This window comes from Macaca mulatta, chromosome 1 (genome assembly GCF_049350105.2).
Source record: "Macaca mulatta isolate MMU2019108-1 chromosome 1, T2T-MMU8v2.0, whole genome shotgun sequence".
Lineage (NCBI taxonomy): Eukaryota > Metazoa > Chordata > Mammalia > Primates > Cercopithecidae > Macaca > Macaca mulatta.
The window spans coordinates 155,527,106-155,546,533 of NC_133406.1; the positions used below are offsets into that span (position 1 = coordinate 155,527,106).

Genomic DNA, 19,428 nt, shown 5'->3' on the forward strand with positions numbered 1-19,428 from the left:
TTAAATTATTATCCACCTGCTGCAAAACCTTCTTGATGTCCCAGAGAATTCATTTTAAACTCTTCTATTTGTTGTTCAAGCCCCTGTACCTTCTGCTCTGCTTTTTCTGCCCATATTTGCCACCCTCTTACCTTTTCTTTTTTTTCTTTTAAGCTGGTCTTATTTGGGCTAAGTAACCAGATGGTGGTAGCTTTCAAGGAAGAGAATACTATAGCATTCAAACACCTTTTCCTAAAAGGATATATGGACCGAATGGATGACACATATGCAGTGTACACACAAAGTGACGTGTATGATCAGATAATCTTCGCAGTGAACCAGGTAAATCAAGTGTGTGCCTTATTTACTTGGGAAAAAGAACAGACTGGAAAAATGGTGGCAATGTATGTAATAGAAACTGACATTCAAGTGGAGAAGGGTGAACATTTCTGCTTAGAAATGACACATACAAAATTATTTTTAATTTTTAAAAAATACTGTCAACAAATTTTTATAAAACCAGAAGTTGAGAAAAGCTTTTGTTTAGTAACAGAAAGGCAGAAACTTTAAAGATTTAATTAAAAGAATCAGAGTTAGGGCTTGGCATGGGAGTCTCAAAGATTAAAATTAGTAACTATGACCCTGGGTGTAAGTAGTCATTAAGTCCTCAGAGCTGAAAGTATACTTTCAGGGCTCCTTAACAAATAATGAGAATATTAACTTTTCAGAGTTTGTACAGCAACCAAGACCTAAAAATTCACTTGAAAGTAAGTAAGGCCTTTATGTCATACATGACAATGATTTTATTGTGACATTGACTAACTGCCAAACAAAAAACAAGCTTGTTTATCATGTAGATGAATACTGTACTTTATTCTGAGTTTGTAATATATATTTTTGCCATAAATAATACTTTTCAAGACCCCAAATTTTTAAATTTTTAGGTGTCATTGAAAGCATCCTTGAAGTCAGCATTCCCAGACTGGGTTAGTTTGCAGAACACATTTCAAAATTATTACAATTCTTCAGAAAATTATTATAGTGTAATCATGGCTATTCATTTTCTAGAGACAATCTATGCACAGTAAGATGTAAACTGCTAGGATAAAATACATATTTATAGCATGAAGTTTTTCTGTTAGCACTGGGGTTGGGAAAATGAGCCAGAAATCTAAAGTAATAGAAATAAGTTACATAAACTGTTAAACAGAACTATGTCCTACAACTTTTTTTTTTTTTTTTTTTTTTTTGAGACGGAGTCTCGCTCTGCCGCCCAGGCTGGAGTGCAGTGGCCGGATCTCAGCTCACTGCAAGCTCCGCCTCCCGGGTTCACGCCATTCTCCTGCCTCAGCCTCCCGAGTAGCTGGGACTACAGGCGCCCGCCACCGCGCCCGGCTAGTTTTTTGTATTTTTAGTAGAGACGGGGTTTCACCGTGTTAGCCAGGATGGTCTCGATCTCCCGACCTCGTGATCCGCCCGTCTCGGCCTCCCAAAGTGCTGGGATTACAGGCTTGAGCCACCGCGCCCGGCCTATGTCCTACAACTTATAGGGGGGAAAAGGCATAATGATGGAGATACTCAGTTTTTAGAATTTTAAGTATATTAAGTTTCTCTAAAGCTAGTCTGATCTAAACTGGTAGTTTGGTGTTTTTGGAGGGGGTGGCGGGGAGCAGGATAGAGGCAAGAGGTAAACAGTTCATTAAATTTTTTTTATTGAGACAGGATCTCACTCTGTCACCCAGGCTGCAGTGCAGTGGTGCAGTCACAGCTCTCTGCAGATTCAACCTCCTGGGCACAAGTGATCTTCCCACCTTAGCCTCTCAAGCAGCTTGAGGCCACAGGCATGCACCACTATATCTAGCTAATTAAAAAAAAAAAATTTTTTTTTTTTTTTTGTAGAGACAGGGTCTCCCTATGTTGCCCAGGTTGCTCAAACTCCTGGCCTCAAGTGATCCTCCCACCTCAGCCTCCCAAAGTACATTAAATTCCTTATAAATCATCTTAACCTTTATTTGTAAACCTAGACTCAGTCTTCAAAATGTAGTATTTGGCACTTAGGCCATTCTGCTTTTCAGATTTCCACATTCCTTCTGGAAATGCATGTACCTGCTTTATTCTAGTTGTCTTGGTCTGTTCCTTCTGCTACAACAAAATACCTGAGACTAGATAACAGACAAACAACAGAAATTTCTGCCTAATAATTCTGGAGCCGGGGAAGTCCAAGATCAAGCTGCTGGCAGGTTTGGTGTCTGGTAAGGGCTTGCACCTTCTTGCTGTGTTCTTACATGGTGGAACGCAGAAGGACAAAAGGGCCTGGCTAATTTCTCCCAGCCTTTTATAAGGCCAGTAGTCCTATTCATCATTGTTGGCCTCCTAAATACTTCACCTCTTAAGACTATCATATTGGGGTTTAATTTCCAACATAAGAACTTTGGAGGGACACATACATTCCATGTATGACTCCCTACTATTGATTCCCTACTGTTTTCTAAGGTGACTTACTGTTTTTCTAAGCAGCAGTATGTACTTTTAACTGAAGATAAAAAGTGTCTTGATCAACATTTTTATGAATAAGTAGGGTTTTGAGTGTGAGTACAGTTCTCATTCATGCTTCTGAGAAATGAATAGAAAAAAATGTGAATATTTTCTATTTTTTATTTTATTTTTAATTTTTGAGACAGGGTCTCACTCTGTCACCCAGGCTGGAGTGCAGTGGCGCAATCTCGGCTCACTGCAACCTCTGCCTCCTGGGCTCAAGCGATTCTCCCACCTCAGCCTCATGAGTAGCTGGGATTACAGGCTCCCATCATCATGCCTAGCTAATTTTTTTTGTATTTTTAGTAGAGGCAAGGTTTCACCATGTTGGCCGGGCTGGTCTCGAACTCCTGATCTCAAGTGATCTGCCCGCCTTGGCCTCCCAAAGTGCAGGGATTACAGGCATGAGCCACCGCACCTGGCCAAAATATAAATTATTTTTAAAACGGGAAGGATCTTTGTTTTCTGTAAAGAAAGAGTTTCCTTAATAGTTGAGGTGATTGTTACTGAGAGGAACTGACAAATAGGGCAGTGGCATCTCAATTCTTAGAAGCATATCCATAACTATTAGCTATCCCCAAGGGTTTATTCCCAAGATGTCATCCTACTGGATAATCTCCAGGGCTCATTCTGATCCAATACTGTGATTATAACAGCACTGCTGTTTATTATATACGCTTCTATATTTGAATGTGAGAGACCTACTTATTTTCTTTTTAGGCTGTCTCCTGGCTTTCCTCTTATTTCTTCAATAATTTTGGGGTCAGCTTTATTGGTTCTTTTTCTTTCATCTGCCTCTTAAATTTGAGCAGTCCTCAAAGCTTGGTCCTTTTCCTGCAGAAACGACCTCCACTACCCAGCCTCAGCCATCACTATGATGAAGGGACTCCCAAGTAGTTGCCCACACTGCCAGACAACTACCCCACAAGCACTTCAGAACTGCCCATCACAGTCTCCTCCCACCCACTCCCTAGGCTGTTTCTCCTTTCTGGTCTTCTGGCTTAGGTTGAAAGGCCTCAGGGTCTTCCTGGAATCGTTTATTCTTGCAGCTCAAACATAGTTTATAACTTCCTGTTTCTGGATGGCTTCCTTTCTTTCCTACCCCCCTGCCCTACCACCTCTTGCTTTTGGTGCCACAGCATTTAGCTAAGGACATTGAACGTGTTTTTATATTATCCCCCAAAGGCTGACCTGGGACCCATGGATCTGACTGAAAACTTCTTCTCTCAAGGCAGAACTGCAGAGACCAGGAGGGACGGATGCCCAGTCTAGTTAAAGCTCCACCAAGACCTCAGGCACTTGGCTGCTCTGTGCTGTCTCACCATCGTTAGTTCCAACCATCATCTCATACTACATTTCTGTCCCATAACCCTCTGTCTTGGGCTCTAGAGCTGCCCTCTAGCTGGACACAGCCCTGCTGCTTCCCTGGATTACCCAGTTCTTGCCAGATACTCAGACCTACACAAAGAGCCATATGAAGAGCTCAAGGAAGTCTGGCTATAGCATATGTAGTTAATGTATATATTATATAATGTAACTGTGGTGTATATAGGTATAATGTTAACAGGTACCTGCAGCCATGGGCCTCAGACCTTTCACAGTTCAAGACCTTGAAAGGTTTAAGACATAAGATTCTGTGGTCAGGAGTTTCAGCCATTTAGGGGATTCCTGTGGGGACTGCCCCACAATTACACCTGGACTCTGGGAGCATTGTAGGGCCCCATCGCAGCTATGACTGCGCTTCGTGACCCCTGCTTGCCTTTCCCGATTTACCTCCCATTACACATCATATGTTCTAGGCACACTGGTCTACTGGGTACCTTAAATGGAAAACAAAAATCTCAAAACTGAGTATCTCTAGCATTATTCTACTTTACCCCATATGCCAAACGTGATGTTGTTTACTAGCTTAGGAAGCTTGCTTCTATTACTGTAGATTCTGGCTCACTTTCCCAATCCTAATGCTAACAGAAAGCTTGGTGCCATAATCATCTATCTTATCCTGTTTACCAACTCACTGTGCACAGATTAGCTCTAGTAATGAAGAGCTCCATCGCATTATTGTAATTTTTCACCTCACCATTCACTTGACAAATATTTGAGCACCTACTGTGTGCCTGCAGGGCTGGTGTTAGAGCAGTGGATTGATAAATTCCCTGTCCTGTGGAACTTGCATTCTAATGGGGGAGATAGATTTTAAACAAGTTTAACTAAAATCTTTTGGTTTAGGGTAATGATGAGTGCTATGAAGAAAAATAAACCAGCATAAGGCAATAACAGTAGTCTCAGAGTGGTCAGAAAAGGCCTTTCTGAAGACTTGAAATCTTGGGGAGAATATTTCAAGCTGAACGTGTGGCAACAGCAAAGGCCCTGAAGCTGGAAAGCGTTTGGTATGTTTGAGAAAATGCAAGGGAGGCAAGTATGAGGGGGCAGAGTTAGGGCCAGAGGAGCTGGGGGCCAGGTCTCTCAGGACATGTAAAGGAGCTCTGAATTTTATTCTGAGAGACAGGAAGCCATGGAAGGGCTTTTGACAGGGGAGAGACAATGATAACATACATAAGCAAAATCTAACATGTATTCACTCAAATATTTATTAGATAGTATCTATTGGCTGGGCACAGTGGCTCACGTCTGTAATCCCAGCACTTTGGGAGGTCGAGGTGGGTAGATCACGAGGCCAGGAAATCGAGACCATCCTGACTAACACGGTAAAACCCTGTCTCTACTAAAAAGTACAAAAAAATTAGCCGGGCGTGGTAGCACGCACCTGTAACCCCAGCTACTCAGGAGGTTGAGGCAGGAGAATCGGTCGAACCTGGGAGGCAGAGATTGCAGTGAGCTGAGATTATGCCACTGCACTCCAGCCTCGGTGACAGAGTGAGACTCCCTCTCAAAAACAAAAACAAACAAAAAATAGTATCTATTATGTATCAGGCACTTTTTTTGTGTGCAGGGGTACTGCAGTGAACAAATAAAGTCAAGGAGGTAATATTCTCATTGGAAGAGCCAGGCAATAAATAACTATGTAAGAGCATCTTCTGTCAGTTTGTAATAAGTATTGTGAAATATAAAATAAAGCCAGCAAAGTGAATAGCTGGAGGTGGTTGGAGAAGGTCTCTTCGACAAGGTGACATGTAAACAGACAGCAGACTAAAGAGAGGGCGTGCAGCCTGTGTCTATCTCAAGGAAGAACCTTTCAGATAGGAAGAATAGCAAAAACAAGAGTCTTGAGCAGGTGTATTTTGGATATCACTGTTCTAAGGGCTGTACATGCATGAATTCATTCATTCCTTATAGCAATCCTATGAGTTCTAGATGGAGACTAGACTAAGGTGAGAGGGAAGATTGGAGAGGCAGAGGCTTAATTTGTCCAGGGGAGAGAGGATGGTGGTTTGGACTAAGGCCGTATCAGTGAAGGTGATGAGAGATAGTCCTATTTGTGGTGAGGAGGCTCAGATTTTTAAGTGATTCTTGTGCGGAGATAATTTGAAAGTCATGTATGACTTTCAGATGGACTGGAAGTACAGTATAAGAGGAATTGACAAAAGGATCTTTCCTAAGTTTTGGCCTGAACAACTGACTGACTTACAGAATAATTTATTGAGAAGGGAATTACTGTGGAAGAAGGAGGTGTTTCTGTGTGCACATTTACTAGAGATTCCTCTTAGACATCATAGGCATCATGTAGGCAGATTGCCATCCATGTGTGGTATTCAGTGGAAAAGTCAGAGCTGGAGATGCAAATTTGGAAGCTGTCAGCATAGAAGTGGTATTTGAAACATGGGACTGGTTGAAGTCAGTTGTGGAGAGAATGTGGATAGAGGTCATGGCCTGAATCCAAAGATACGCCAAAATATAGAGGTCAGCAGTGGGAGGATTCAGCAACGGAGACCAAGAACAAACAATCAGTGTCCCAGAAGTCAAGTAAAGAAAGTATTCCATGTAGGAGGAGCATTCAACTGCATCAGATACTATGGAGATATTAAGTTATAGGAGGACTGAGAACTAGGCATCAGATTTGGTAATATGCTGCTCATTAGTGACCTTGACAAGGTCCAACTCAAAATCTATCCCATATTAGAAATTATTGTCTTCATTTGTTATAGTATGCTTCACACATATCTTTTAGCAGAATTATTTTCGATGTGTCGATCACACAAAGTTGTTAATTTCAAGAATGACAGAATGACCAATTGTACCAGACATATTGCTCCAAAAACACTTCGTTTTGGAAACATGTCTGCAGATATCCATTAAGAATTTAAGATGACAGTTATTCCAAGGCACCATAAGATTCTTACTTGTAAAAGTAATTTTTTTTTAAATGTAGAGGACCTGCTAGGATAGGCAATATTGCTATAAAGGTGATTAAATTATAATCTTGCAAAGATAAAGGTTAAACCAATACTTTCTTAAAAAAAAGTTCTGCTGGCTAGCCTATAATAATTGTACCCCACTTCTTATACTACAGTGTTAAAGTAGAACTGTGACCTTACAGGATATAATTTAAAGATAAATAAAATATGTATTTACATTGAATGTCAGAGTCAGTTCCTACACATAATTCTTTAAGGGAGGAAAGAAACGCAAAGATTAAGTGGCTTCAGACTTTAATTTTGCAGATAAGGAACTAGAAGGTCAGAAAGTTTGTCACAGAAATGAGGCTTGAATCTAGACTAACTCTAATTTGTGATAGCCCTTTGCCTTCCTAGTGCACAGCAGCAAGTCACTTACCCTGTTTGTCAAGGTGAATGTCTCTATCTCAAGGGGGAGGTGGGAACCTGCCAGTATCAGAGGTGGGGAGGGAGAAGAGTTATGGCTTCACTTCTGCCCTGGCTGGCATTCCCATTTTCTGTTTCTCGTTTTGGTTGAAGTACTTGCAGCTATACAATGTCTCCGTTGGGAATCATGCTTATGAGAACAAAGGTATCGAGCAGTCTGCTATGGCAATCTGTCAGCACTTCTACAAGCGAGGACACATCTACCCTGGAAATGATACCTTTGACATCGATCCAGAAATTGAAACTGGTGATGTTCTTCTATAACGTAGAACTTCAATTTTTAATGCCTCAATTTATATTTAAAATTAGTAATTTCATCTTTGAAAACATTGATTTGGTCTGTGCTATTAGGACATAGTAAGAATGATATAGGAGTTATTATGTGTCATGTACTGTTCTGAGCCCTTTACTGTAACTCAAGAATCCTCAAGAAAACCCAGCAAGTCAAGGATTATTATTATCCCCTTTTATAGAAGGCTAAAGTATGGCTCAGAGAGTTAAATGGTCTACCCAAGATCGAGCTAGAAGAGGCAGTGCTGAAATTTGGCCCAGGCTGTTTGTGCTCTTAGCTACCGTATTACACCATCTCTTGTGCAGGACATGCCAGTGAAGTATTAATAGATAGATATTATGCTTGTAAAACATTATGCTTGCAAACTCTTGATGTATAACTCTTGCCCCAATACCGCTTCACTATCATGCATCTTTTGGGGCAGATTGAAGGGGAGGAATGAGAATCAGAACATGGAATAGCATGGCTTATTCTTCTTAGCAAAGTTCTATTTGCAATTATACCTAAAATATTAGCTTAGGTCATTGAGTTAAAAAATAAGTATTCAAATACTTTTAACAACAGCCACTAGGATTCTTTTTTTCGAGAGGTAATACTGATAATAGTACCGACTAGTGAAAACTTTCTAAAATGCTGTCTTCCCTTTTTGGTGTGTGTGTGGGGGGTGTGTATTAAAGGAACCTTGTTAGCACATAATGTTTTAAAAATAGATCCTTCAAACTGCTTAGAAAATATTACTGTAATTACTGCAAGTGCTTCAAATTCTATGCTTAGGAAACAAAAATGGGGAGGGACTCAAAGTTTAGGCTTAAAAATGAAGACAGCATTTATATAACATTAACAATATAGAGTTCAGATCTTTGTCTAGCCTCCATCCACTCCAGAAATGTTGTAGCCATGTAGGTCTTAAAAACAAATGAGTCATGTGTTATCAATGTTTATTTAGCTTTTAAAATTTTAATTCAGAAAAATAATAGAATCTGAATAACTGGTCTTAAATGTAAGCCTTTCGAAATGCAGTCTTATTTATTATTTTAAGTACTGTATCATGTTTTTGTTCCTTTCTATGGCAGAGTGTTTCTTTGTAGAGCCAGATGAACGTTTCCACACTGGGACACCAGCAGAAAATAAACTGAACTTAACACTGGACTTCCACAGGTGAGGGGAGCAGATAGGAGTGTAACTTATGTTTGTATGTATATATTGCCACAGAACTAAAATTGCCTCTGTTTTCTAGACTCCTAACAGTGGAGCTTCAGTTTAAACTGAAAGCCATTAATCTGCAGACAGTTCGTCATCAAGAACTCCCTGACTGTTATGACTTTACTCTGACTGTAAGTGTGGGCCAGGCTGAATTTGGTTCCAATCTGGAGAAAAATTGTTTTATCTGATTATGTTTCATATCCTTGGATTATGCTGTGATAAAAAAATATAGGATGTTTTCACTTGAATGTGCATAAGGGAAACATTGATACATCTAGCTCTATTTTGCTATAATAATAAGTTTACTTGTTAATTATGTCTCCTGCACCTCTGTATAAGTTCTGGGAGAGCAGACACCTTGTTTTCACTGTATTATTTCCAGTACCATGAACAGTGCCTCATATAGATTTTCAAACACAAAAGGAATAGGTGTTTTTAGGTTCTGTGTGGTTGGCTCTCAGCAGTCTATGGCTGGCTGTCAGCTAAAGGTTACTGCCAAGGGTTCTTGTTACTTAGTTTCCTCACCATGGATGTTTCCATGTTTGGGGTTTGTAGTATACACCTTTAACTTATTACAGTCTACCTTCAAGTTATACCACTGCATACAGTGTAAGAACCTTATGACAATGTACTTCCATTTCTCCCATCTTGGCCCTTGTGCTATTGTGGCCATATAATGTATTTCTACATGTGTTATAAACCCACAATATATGTTATTATTTTTTCTTTAAACAGTCAATTAAAAAGTGATTTAAATAATAATAAAAACATCTTTATATTTGTCCATGTAGCTACCATTTCCAGTGTGCTTCATTCTGTGTAGCTCCCAGTTTGCATCTGGTATTATTTTCCTTCTGCCTGAAGGGCTTCCTGTAACATTTCTTACAGTGCAGGTCTGCACTTTCAGCTTTTGTATGTTTAAAAAAGTATTTTGCCTTCCTTTTTAAAGTTCTTATTAGCATCTTTTAAATAAAACTTTTACGAATACGTATTTATGGGGTACAGGTGATATTTTGATGCAAGCATTCAGTGTGTAATGATGAAATAAGGGTAATTGGGACAACATTCACCACCTCAAATATTTATCACTTCTTTATGTTGGGAATATTCCAAATCTACTCCTTTACTTATATTGAAATATAAAATAAATTATTAACTATAGTTGCCATATTGTGCTACTAAACACTAGATCTTATTTCTTCTATCTCACTGTATCTTTTTTTTTTTTTTTTTGAGATGGATTCTCACTCTGTTGCCAGGCTGGAGTGCAGTGGCGTGATCTCGGCTCACTGTAACCTCTGCCTCCCAGGTTCAAGCGATTCTCCTGCCTCAGCCTCCCAAATACCTGAGACTACAGGCATGCACCACCACACCCAGCTAGTTTTTGTATTTTTAGTAGGGACGGGGTTTCACCATGTTGGCCAGGATGGTCTCGATCTCTTGACCTCGTGATCCACCTGCCTCGGCCTCCCAAAGTGCTGGAATTACAGGCATAAGCCACCACGCCTGGCCCTCACTGTGTCTTTGTACCCATTAACTAACCCTTATTTATCCCTCACGCCTCCCCAGTGCCCTTTCTAGCCTCTGGTAATCATTATTCTATTCCAAGCCTTCCTTTGCTAAAGGTAGTGCCCCTGGCTATAGAATTCTATCTAGGTTGACTGTTTTTTTCTTCAGCACTTTAAAGATGTTGTTCTTCTAGCTTGCATTGTTTCTGATGAGAAATCTGCTGTCATCTTTATCCTTGTTCTTCTTTATGGGATATTTTTTCCCATCTGTTGGCTTTTAAATTTTTCCTTTATCTCTGATTTTAAACAATTTGATTGTGAAATGCTTTGGTGTTGTTTTCTTAATGTTTCCTGTGTTTAGGTTTCACTGAGCATCTTGGATCTGTAGGTTTATAGTTGTCATTATATTTTATATTCAGCATTATTTCTTGAAATATTTTTGTCACTCGCCCCCACCTTTTCAGAGATTCAGAGACAAATACATCTGTATATGATTACTTGGAGTTGTCTTATAGCTCACTAACGATCTGTTTGTTTTATGTTTCAGTTTTTTTCAGTGTGTTTCATTTTTGATAGTTTCTGTTGCTGTATTTTCAAACTCACTATTTTTCCTTCTGTGCTATCTAATCTTTTCTAATCCCATCCATTATTTTTCTTCTTTGTTTGGGATTCAGCTTACTGAGATGTGATTGACATTAAGCCCCAGTTTTTTACTCAATAGATATTTAGTGAGCACCTATTATTTGTACAAGCCAGAGGCCCTTTGTGTAGGAAAAGCATGGCTTCTCCGTGGCAAGGATTTCTGACTCAATCAAATAACACTGAGCGTCCTCCTTGCATGAGGCCATAGGCTGGGTCTTGCAGCCATTAGGGATATGGGCAGACACTGACTATGCCCTCAGTTGCTTGTCAAAGAAAGAAGTTTACAATCCCTCGTGAGGAGAAATACAGTGATTGAACTTTTAAAAGTCATTTGAAATCTTGTATTTGAAGTGTTTCTGATTACCCCATATGGAGAAGCTTCAGTACAATTTATTTAAATGACAGAGTTTTCAAAGAACTTTTTTTCTTCAGGACTTGAGAGAAAGAGAAGAGGCAGAAATGAAACGGAATGATTTTCTTGCCTTGCCTTCCCTGTCCTTGCATAAGGAGGACAGTAGAACTATGGAAGGTGTTCTGGCCTAGCTTTGTCCTCCTTGGCCCCTGGTGTCCTGAAGTGGTTATTCTTGAAGCAAGATGTGACTGCTGACTCCCTGTCACCAAACCGTTTATAATACGTGTGGTGCCAACGTGACTAAGAAATCTAGACCCAGAATAAAAATCAAAAAAGCTCCACTTGAAATGTCTCAAAGCGAAATAATGAGCCCTTGTATTAGAAAAAATTATAGCAGCACTGAAAATCTACCCCCAGCTGAGGTCCTGCCGGAATTTGGGAGAAAGCACAGTTGTACCAGCTCTTGCTCATATGAAGAAGGTATCTAGAGGTACTTAGAGTGGAGAGCAAGAGGAAGTGCCCTTGTTATATAAGTTCTTTGGAGTGGAAATGCTGTCCTAGACATATAACGTTTTAGAGACTACAGAGTCTCTGTAGAAGATCTAGTTCATCCTTCTCATTTCACAGAGAAATGAAAGGAACTTCCCATGGTTGAACGGAGTTAGCAACAGATTGGAGATGAGAATCTGGGTCTCCTGTCCCCTTGAAAGAATTGTTTCCTAAATAACGTGTAGATGTTTCTTGGTTTCAAAAACTTTAAGTATGTTTTTGACTGTTTTCCTGTCTTCACAGATAACATTTGACAACAAGGCCCATAGTGGAAGAATTAAAATAAGTTTAGATAATGACATTTCCATCAGAGAATGTAAAGACTGGCATGTATCTGGATCAAGTAAGTGATGAGCATTACTAGTTTTCAGAATGGTTATTAAATAATGGAAAATGGTTATTAAAACACCACCCTCTGGATATGTAGAACAGCAAATAGAAGATTAGACCATTTTCAAGTCCCTAAACCTCTACTGATGTTTCAGGCAATATGTGAGTCATTAATAACTGAAATGGCCTTCCTCTCCTTGTGCCCTCACTTGCCCACTCCTGACCAAGAATGTACTCACAGTCCCATGCCACCAAAACCCTACATACACCTTCCCAGACCAACACTTACTGAGTGCATGCTGTATACCTACTTACACCTTAATTTTCTTCATTTTAATATTTTAAAATGCCCTTAAGATAGGCAGAATCCTTATTTTTACAGATGAAGAAACTAAGGCTCAGAAGCCAGGGGCAAGTCAGGTAGGATGTGACCCTGAAGCATCCCACATATTACGATTGTCTTCAGTCCATTTAAAAGTATACTAGGCCAGGCGCGGTGGCTCAAGCCTGTAATCCCAGCACTTTGGGAGGCCGAGACGGGCGGATCATGAGGTCGGGAGATCAAGAACATCCTGGCTAACATGGTGAAACCCCGTCTCTACTAAAAAGAAAAAATACAAAAAAAGTAGCCAGGTGAGGTGGCTGGCGCCTGTAGTCCCAGCTACTCAGGAGGCTGAGGCAGGAGAATGGCCTGAACCCGGGAGGCAGAGCTTGCAGTAAGCTGAGATCCGGCCACTGCACTCCAGCCTGGGTGACAGAGCAAGACTCCATCTCAAAAAAAAAAAAAAAAAAAAAGTATACTAAAAGAGGAAAGGATCTATTCTTAGAAATATGGACAAGAATTCAGGTATAGACCAAATACTGTCAAGAATTTTGGAGCTGAACTAGAGAAATTGCCTGAAAAGAATTTATCTAATTTTCTAGTCCCTCATAAGTAACATAATGGTACATTGTACTGGACTTAATGGTCACTAGATGAGGAGTTCTCAGATTCTAATCAGCAGAAGAATCATCCTGGGTACCTGCTATGATGCAGTTTCCCCAGCTGTATGCAAGCCAGTAGGTCTGGGGTCTAGAAATGTATAAATGAGCCTTATTCAGGCTATACTTGGATAATCACAGTTCTAAAGTTTCTTACTAATTGATTTGCCAAGTTCAGACGTAATAATGAGATACAGTACATAAAATGAAATGTTGCCATCATAGTATTTTTTTCACTAATAGGTGACTTCAAATATATGAGGCTCTTGAGTCACATTTGAAACACAAGCCTGTTTTGTCATCTGTATACTTCGTAATGCTTCTCTACAAACACCAGAATAAGGAAAATGAGAGCATACACAAGTGTCTGGTACCTAGGCATTCTCTCAAATGTTTGTTTCTTAATTTTTAAGTTTCTCTAAAATCAATTTAGACATTTATGTAGTAATTATGCTCCTTGGCAGATATTAATGGGATGCTTCATCACAGAACTAGTCTTAAGTACTTTCTTTTGTTGTCAGCAGAGAGCAGTCTAACTTGTTAAATAGAGACAAGCTCTGTGGCAGAGTGTGTACAATGGCTGACACCTCTACCCACCTCTCTCCATTGGCTCCACGCATGCTGGCCAGGACTTCACACTTTCGATTCTCCAAAATCTCTATAAGGGTGGCTCTTTCTTACCACTCAGGTTTCAGCTAAAACCCCCTGCTCCCTCAGTGAGGCCTTCCTTTACTACGCAATATAAATCAACCTCTCTGCTTCCACATTGCCCCACACTAACCTCCCTCATATAGAGCAGTAATTCTCAAACTTTAGCATCACCTGGAGGGCTTGCAGAAACCCAGTTTCTGATTCAGTGGGTCTGGAGTAGGACCTGAGAATGTGCATCTCTAACAAGCTCCCAAAAAATGCTAAGAACCACTGACATAGAGTGATGGACACTGGAAACAAACTGCACAGATTTTCCCCCAACTCTTCCACTGACTAGCCCTGCAACTGTGAGGAAATCATCTGACCTCTCTGTGCTTCAGGTTTCTCACCTGCAAAGTGGGGATAATCATGCTTATCTCATTGGAGTTGCTGTGAAGATCAAACAGGTTAACACATATAAAGTGTTTAGAGCTATGTTTGGCAAGAAATGTGCTCAATACATGTAAGCTATTGTGATTTATCTTCTTTCTATTACTTACTTCTATTTGAAAGTATTTCATTATGTGTTTGTTTACTTCTTTGTAGTAGAATAGAAGTTCCAGAAGATCAAGGACCTTGTCTATCTTGTTCACCACTGTATCCTAACATCTAGAAAAATGTCTGGCACATAGTGAATGCATAATAAATGTTTTATACCTAGATAAGTATGAATAGAATAGAATATGCAGGGAGGTGCACCTGGGCATGGTGGCTCATGTCTGTAATCTCAGCACTTGGGTGGCTGAGGTAAGAGGATCACTTGAGACCAGGAGTTCGTGACCAGCCATGGCAACAAAGTGAAACCTTGTCTCTACAAAAAAACTTAAAAATTAGCCCAGTATGGTGGCACATACCTATAGTTCCAGCTATGAGGGAGGCTGAGGTGGGAGGATTGCCCTCACCTGGGAGGCTGAGGCTGCAGCGAGCTTGATTGTGCTACTGCATTCCAGCCTGGGCAACAGAGTGAAACCCAATCTCAGGAAAAAAAAAAAAAAAATGCAGGGAAGTAATTGTATCAAGAACAAAAGACCACAGGCTTATAATTAAAGATCTTGGAATGATCTTTAATTGTGTGGTGATTTTTTTTTTTTTTTTTTTTGAGACAGAGTCTTACTCTGTCGCCCAGACTGGAGTGCAGTGGCACGTTCTTGGCTCATTTGCAAGCTCTGCCTCCCGGGTTCACGCCATTCTCCTGCCTCAGCCTCTCAAGTAGCTGGGACTACAGGCGCCCGCCACCACGCCCGACTAATTTTTTTGTATTGTTAGTAGAGACGGGGTTTCACTTTGTTAGCCAGGATGGTCTTGATCTCCTGACCTTGTGATCCTCCCACCTCGGCCTCCCAAAGTGCTAGGATTACAGGCGTGAGCCACCGTGCCCGGCCCCAGTTGTGGTAATTTTTTAAAAGAAGGACTTTTACCCTTCTTTAAATACTAATTGGAAGAACATTTATCAGGGCTTCTTTGTTGTCTTACCAGAAAGAATGCTTGAATTATTTAAATGATTCTAAAAAGAAGATGTCACCTTATTAATGTCCCACCACATAAGCATTATGTAATCCTCTTTGCTTTCAGTGCAGAAGAACACTCATTACATGATGATCTTTGATGCCTTTGTTATTCTGACTTGCTTGGTTTCGTTAATCCTCTGCCTTAGATCTGTGATTAGAGGACTTCAGCTTCAGCAGGTAGGGAATGTTGCTTTCTAGGAATGCTACTGACATTTTCACTGACAGAGACATTCACTGTGCCTCCCCTCTTTTCCCTAAAGGAGTTTGTCAATTTTTTCCTCCTCCATTATAAGAAGGAAGTTTCTGTTTCTGATCAAATGGAATTTGTCAATGGATGGTACATTATGATTATTATTAGTGACATATTAACAATCATTGGATCAATTCTAAAAATGGAAATCCAAGCTAAGGTAATTTTTTTTCCTAATCATGCTATTGTTAGTGTCAGATTTGCATTAATGGTAATATATTTTTCCAAAATATGAGAATTTTCAGAATGAATTGTTTTTTCCAAACTGTGTATCAAGTAGACTTGAAATTGATAATGGTAATTTTCTTAAATCTAGTCAGAAAGTCTCTTAGGCAGAGTTTTTCAAAGTGTGATCCACAAACCATTGCATCAGAATCATTGGGTGGCTGGTAAAAATGTACCATGTTAGACCTACTGAGTTCAGACTCTTCGGCGGGGCCTGTGAATTCTTACACACACCAAAATTCATACACAACCAAAGTAACTAAGGTAAGAGTTTTTTTAAAAAAAAAAGTCTTACAAGAAATGCTCGAATATTTAACAAAAATGAGTGGGGCTGTAGGGGAAAGTGAGGTCAAGGCACTATGGTGTGCATGCTTGCGTTTGTTTCCTCCGTCCATTCAAGGTGAGAATGCTCCCATTTTCTTACTTTCCCATTGATGTGCTACAAGCTTATCCATTTTAAGACTAACTTAGCCTAAAAATCAACTGTCCCACAAAATAAAAGTCAAATTAAAAAACTAATAGTGTTCAAACTAATCTTGCTCAAACTTATGTTTCCCTAGTCTTGATGCAACTGATTGAGTCACCTGGGGAGTTGGTTATAAACCCGGGCAGAGACCCCAAATGCAATGGCTCAGAGAAGATAGGAGCTTATTTCTCTCTTATGTAATAGTCAGGATGGGTTTTACAGATTGGTGAGTAGCTCAACGTCTCACAGTCATTCAGGCGCCCACGCTCCTCCCATTTTGTTTCTCTGCCACCCCTTAAGGACTTGCCCTGACTGCATGATTACTGCTGTGTTGCCTCAAACAGGTTGCAGCTTATGGGAAGCAAAAACACGGTATGGTGGAAGCTCTCCCATAAAGCGATGGCTTGGCTCAAGAGTGGCCAACTTTATTTCTGTACATATCCCACTGGATAGAATTTAGTCAATCCTAACTGCAGAGGGAGCCAGGGAACACAGCCCCTCAGGCATGTGCCTAGGAAGGGGAGAATGGGTTTAGGTCGACACTTAGCAGCTGCCACTATATGTGACTATAGTATGCATTATTGGAATAGATGTTTAACTTTAGGGACAAATAAAGAAAAAACCAAAACAACAAAAAAGAGGAGTAAGGGGAGAGATGTGCAGCAAATCTTTATTTTTTACCAACCTAAATTATCATTAATTTCAGTGAACCCTGAATGGTGTCCAACAAAATATCTTTCTATATTTTTCTAGACTATTCACTGTCTCTGCCTCACAGATGATCATATCATGTTTTCTTCTCTTCTGAAACCTCGAATACCCTTGTTCTATCCTCATTCTAAGCTGCTGACCTTACTTCCTATTTCACAAAAATAATAGAAAAAAACAGAATTTCCACAAACCCCCACCTAATTTATCTGCCTCCTGCCATCAGTGCCCATATCCTGTGCTTTTTTTCTGTGGATATATTATTTAGGCCACTATTCAGGGCCAGCCCCTCCCACCTGCCTACTAGAGGCCATCACCACTTGTTTATGCACGGGCACAGCTCCAGCTAGTTTTCCTTCTCTTGGGGATCATCAGTTTCCCTCTCTCTACGAGGTCATTCCCATTAGCATGTTTTTGCCCCTTTTCTTAAGAGATAATATCTCAACCCTAATTCCTCCCCCTAACTTACTACACTCATTTATTTGGCAAAATATCTAAAAAAAAAGTAGTTAATCTTGTTTCTAATTCTGCTTCTCCCCTCCCCCACCCGTTTTTTTAAAGAGATAGGGTTTCACTCTATTGCGCAGGCTAGAGTGCAGTGGCGCGATTATAGCTCACTGCAGCCTCAAACTCCTGGGCTCAAGCAATCCTCCCACCTCACAGCCCCCCAAAATCTCATTCTTTCTATGTCTGTTCCAATCAGGCTGCCCTGCCACTCCAAGGAAAGTGTTCTTTTCAGCATCCTCTCATGCTGATAAGTCCAATAACCAACTATGTACCCTCATCCTGACCTAGCAGCAGCTTCGAACACTGCCGAGCACATGCTTTCACTGGACTATCACCTGGTTTTCCTCCTGAGTCACTGGCTGGTCTTCTGACTTGCCTTTGCTGGTTCCCTCTCATCTCACCAACCTATTAAGGTGATAATGCTTCAAGGCATAGTGCTTGGACATCTTCTCTTTCTACCACTGTCTTGGTAATCTCATCATGTCCCATAGCTTAGTATCTATCTGCCAATGATTCTCAAATCTATACCCCCACTTAGAATTCTTCCCTGAACTCCAGATTTGCATATCCACCATCTAGTCTATATCTCCACTTGGATGTCTGCTTTTCCTTTCAAATTTAACACACCTAAAACAGAACATCTAAAGCCCCCACCTCTGCAGTCAAAACCTGCTTCTCCCATAGCCTTTCTAATTTCAGTTAATGGTAACTCTCATCAGTTACTCAAGCCAAAAATCATGGATTCATCACAGACTCCTCTCTTTCACTAATCTCCTCTTTGCCATATCTAATCCAAGAGGAAATCCTATTGTTCTACCTTCATTGGCCAGGCACTGTGGCTCATATAATTCCAGCACTTTTGAGAGGCTGAGGCAGGAGAATGGCTTGAGCACAGGAGTTCCAGACCAGCCTGGGAAACACAGTGAGACCCCATCTCTATGAAAAATAAAAAACATTAGCTGTCAAGGTGGCATGTGTCTGTAATCCAAGCTACTTGGGAGGCTGAGGTGGGAGGCTTTCTTGAGCCCGGGAAGTCAAGGCTGCATTGAGCCATGGTTGTGACACTGCACTCCAGCCTGGGTGACACAGTGAGACCCCTGTGTCAAAAAAAAAAAAAAATCACCTCATCAATTCCACTATTACCAGCCTGGTCGAAGCTACCATCTCTCATTTATGTTATTGCAATAGTTTCCTCACTCCTCCAACAACCTGCTCTCAACCACAGCAGCCAACATCTGATCGTGTCACCTCTGTTTGTGGTTCTCAAATCTCCCCAGTTGAGTTAGAGGAAAAGACAAACTTGGTGAGTGCCACCTTATCTCTGTAACTGTATACTTTTTCTATTGCTCACTCCAGCCAGATGCACTATCTTGCCAAGCACCCTCCTGTCTCAGGGCCTTTGCACTTGCCAGTCTCTGTGCCTGGAAGTCTTCTCCCCTAGATTTTCCCCTGATTTGCTCCCTCCCTCCCTTCAGATCTTTGCTCAAATGCCTCCTTTTTAGTGAGACCTTCTCTGGTCACTGTATTTAAAATGACAAACCCATACCCATTCCTTATCCCCTCCTCTGAATTTTCTCTTCAGCAATTATCAGCAGCAAATGTCCCAAAGTTTCTATTAACTTATTTCTATTGTCTCTCTCTTCCCTCCACTAGAATGTAAGCTTTATGACAGCAGAGAATTTTGTTTGTTCACTGCTTTATCCTTAGCACCTAGAACAGTGCCTGACTCATAGTTACCTCAATATTTATTGCCAAATGAATTTCTGCTTTATAATCTGATTACATTTTTCCACTTTGTCTTAGAGTCTAACTAGTTATGATGTCTGTAGCATACTTCTTGGGACTTCTACCATGCTTGTGTGGCTTGGAGTCATCCGATACCTCGGTTTCTTTGCAAAGTACAATGTAAGGAATTCCACGGA

General features: G+C 40.5%; 2 protein-coding genes across 7 annotated transcripts in view; one reads left to right on the forward strand and one right to left on the reverse strand.

Moving 5' to 3' along the window:
• Positions 1 to 19,428, reverse strand: part of DNAI3 (dynein axonemal intermediate chain 3) — a 142,214-nt gene that overhangs the window by 97,351 nt on the left and 25,435 nt on the right. The gene's annotated exons all lie outside the window — the stretch shown is intronic.
• Positions 1 to 19,428, forward strand: part of MCOLN3 (mucolipin TRP cation channel 3) — a 32,067-nt gene that overhangs the window by 8,455 nt on the left and 4,184 nt on the right. For 2 of the 3 annotated variants that reach the window (XM_001108412.5, XM_077953479.1), the window contains 8 exons: positions 154 to 321; positions 7,389 to 7,542; positions 8,661 to 8,745; positions 8,825 to 8,921; positions 12,085 to 12,184; positions 15,415 to 15,527; positions 15,611 to 15,760; positions 19,310 to 19,411. In XM_001108412.5, coding sequence (XP_001108412.1) covers positions 154 to 321; positions 7,389 to 7,542; positions 8,661 to 8,745; positions 8,825 to 8,921; positions 12,085 to 12,184; positions 15,415 to 15,527; positions 15,611 to 15,760; positions 19,310 to 19,411 — 969 coding nt within the window. The remainder of the gene's footprint in view (positions 1 to 153; positions 322 to 7,388; positions 7,543 to 8,660; positions 8,746 to 8,824; positions 8,922 to 12,084; positions 12,185 to 15,414; positions 15,528 to 15,610; positions 15,761 to 19,309; positions 19,412 to 19,428) is intronic. The other variant, XM_028831906.2, reaches the window with a different exon arrangement.